The sequence below is a fragment of the Octopus bimaculoides genome, chromosome 6, assembly GCF_001194135.2.
Source record: "Octopus bimaculoides isolate UCB-OBI-ISO-001 chromosome 6, ASM119413v2, whole genome shotgun sequence".
NCBI lineage: Eukaryota > Metazoa > Mollusca > Cephalopoda > Octopoda > Octopodidae > Octopus > Octopus bimaculoides.
The window spans coordinates 10,523,663-10,526,653 of NC_068986.1; the positions used below are offsets into that span (position 1 = coordinate 10,523,663).

The following is a 2,991-nucleotide window of genomic DNA, read 5'->3' on the forward strand; positions in this document are numbered from 1 at the left end:
GGCTATGGGCCAGTGACCACCACTCATAATTCTTTAATAAAATTCTTTAGTCAAATTTTTTAGTCTTGTAAATTGGGACAAAATTCTATTCTGGCAACGTTTTATTCACGCCATCATTGCAGTCAGTGGACAAGAGAGAGAGACAGACAGACAGAGAAGGGGTGGGGTAGAGCGGTATTAAAAGATAATCAGCCTGTAATCAATACCTCTGAACATAAATGGGGAAGTCAGAACATCAACCAATGAGATTGCTTACTCTAAAGTATACACCCTTACGTAAGTGCCTGCGTGTGTGTGTGTAGGAATTTATATGAATAAAACTAAAATACCCGATACAAGCTTAGAGTAAAACATACATACATACATATTAATCAAGATGTCCTTGGCCGGAAGAGTAGCCTGCAGTTTACACCTCGCCTGGATATTTACCACTTCTGAGGTTCCACTCGCTATGATACATACATAGCCTGGATCTTACCTATTCCATTCCATAACTCTTGTATTCTTTTTTGCACAGCCAGCAACCCTGGTCACCTACCGTAAAATATAAAAAGAACTTTTTTTCCGTTTATTGTTCTTCGACACAAAAAAATCCACAACCTTCCGTCTCAATAAACCAATATTGTTCCTGAAAGTTGTTTTTTTTATATTTACTACGGATCTCTTGAAGCTAACTTTCTTCCTACACCTTGATCCCTGGATCTTACATTATATATATATACACATACCAACATATGACACCGTCAGTTTTCTCTCTATAGAACATCCCTGGTCTTATTTTATCTGACTATTTTCTGCATTGTTACTTTGTTCCAATGATAACCATGCCTTAAATTTTATTTCACCAATTTCTCTCTCTCTCTCTCTCTCTATATATATATATATATATATATATATATATATATTTCTGAGATGTACTTTCCTGTAGAATTGTCTGAACTAAGACCAAACTGTTTGTTGTTAGAAACTAAAACCATTCCTTCTAAAACACGCCAAAGCTGTTAACTTCCCTAGAGCATTTTTTAGTTGGTGCCAAAATTTTCATTATACCAACACGACCTGGTCCCTTACACATACCAGCATATATAAATTCATAATATTTATATATGTTTTGTGGGTGCATGTGTAAACTTAAATACGTAAAATACCCTTGATGTGTAGAGATGTGGCACAATAGATATAGTCGCCTGCTTTTTGTTTGCAATATATATATAGTGACAGTGAATCAATAATCAGTCCAATCGATATCTGTTAACATCGACTGAATGACTGGACAGAAATCACACAATCCAGACATGAACACAAAACATGGAAGCTTGGTTGTCTTTGAGAATTGCTCCAGTAAAATTCCTATGCAAGTATTCTTCAATATTTTCTTTTTATAACTCTTTCCGTTAGCTAGTATGTATGTATGTATATATGTGTATGTATGTATGAATATGTATGTATGTATATATCTATGTGTATATATATGTATATATATATATGTGTGTATATGTGTGTGTGTGTATGTGTGTGTGTGCATGTATGTGTGTGTGTGCGTATATATATATATATATATATATATATATATATATATATATATATATATATATATAGATACATATATGTATGTATGCATTTATTTATGTATGCATGTGCATGTATATATGCTTTATACCTACATATATATATGTATACGTATGTATATATATATATGTGTGTGTGTGTGCATGTGTATATGTATGTATGTATACATGTGTGTGTACATATATGCAATGCATACACATAAACGCATATATGCATGCAATTATATGAATCTATATATATACATGTATAGATTCTCAGAAGTATGTTTAACATATATAGTTACACACACACACGCACACACACACATGAACATTGATGCTTCACTACTTCAAAATCTAAATATATCTGGAATTTAAAGAATATTAATTTTGGCAAGGGGTCAAAAATTGCTTACATCAACCCCAGTGTTCAACTGGTACTTATTTTTCGTCCCAGAAAGGATGAAAAGCAAAGTCGACCCAGGCGGAATTTGAACTCAGAACATAAAGATGCACGAAATGTCACTAACCATTTTGATCAGTGTGCTAACCATTCTTCCAGCTTGCCACTGATTGGTTTATTATAAAACACGTCTCCCCTGCATTAACAGTTCCAGAAGATAGGATGTCTATCTCCCAGAGAAACGCAGCATTCTGTTACAGATTTTTATAATTTTTTGCAAAAGCTTGGAATTGGTCTATTCTTGCAGACATTCTACAGCTATTTATTGAGGAATTTTTAATCTCTAATCGGATAATATATTTTATTTCTTACGTAATGGACATACCACACGAATGAAAAATGATCATATATCTTTTATCTTTTACTTGTTCCAGTCATTAGACTTCGGCCATGCTGGAGTACCACCTTGAAAAATATTTTAGTCTGGTACTCATTCTATCAGTCTCTTTTGTCGAACCACTAAATTACAGGGACGAAAACATGCTAGCACTTGTTGTCAAGCATTGGGGCTAACAACACACAAACACACACACATATATATGACAAGCTTCTTTCAGTTTGCGTCTACCATATCCAAGGCTATAGTAGAAGTCACACTTTCCAAAGTGCCACGCAGTGGGACTGAACCCAGAGCCAGGTGGTTGGGAAGCAAATTTCTTACTGAACAGCCATGTCTGCACCTCTATATATATGTATATGTATATGCACACCTTTCAAGGCAATATACACCAGGTCTGCAAATCTAACAGAGGCCTCAAGAGACATTTTAAGATCTACAAAGATCAGAACTTAACTGCAGCTCTTGGTGGTCCATATCAGATATGCAATTTATCTGGATGTCTTTTCAAAACATTGTCTAGTTTAAAAAGCCCCATCAGATGCCATGATGGTTCTTAGGTGTAGGTACAGGAGGCAGTCGGACTCAGCATAAAGAGTAGACAACCTGCAAACAACAGGACAGGCTTATATATATATATATAT

At 34.6% G+C, this 2,991-nt stretch overlaps 1 protein-coding gene across 3 annotated transcripts in view; it reads left to right on the forward strand.

Annotated features, from left to right (window-relative positions):
- Window positions 1-2,991, forward strand: part of LOC106870440 (uncharacterized) — a 32,528-nt gene that overhangs the window by 21,382 nt on the left and 8,155 nt on the right. Inside the window, exon 1 of one of the 3 annotated variants that reach the window (XM_014916519.2) lies at window positions 302-1,354. The exons of the other annotated variants lie outside the window; for them this stretch is intronic. Within the exon in view, the coding sequence (XP_014772005.1) occupies window positions 1,309-1,354 (46 nt within the window). The 5' untranslated portion in view covers window positions 302-1,308. Of the gene's footprint in view, window positions 1-301; window positions 1,355-2,991 lie in introns of those variants that run through there. 3 annotated transcript variants of the gene reach the window in all.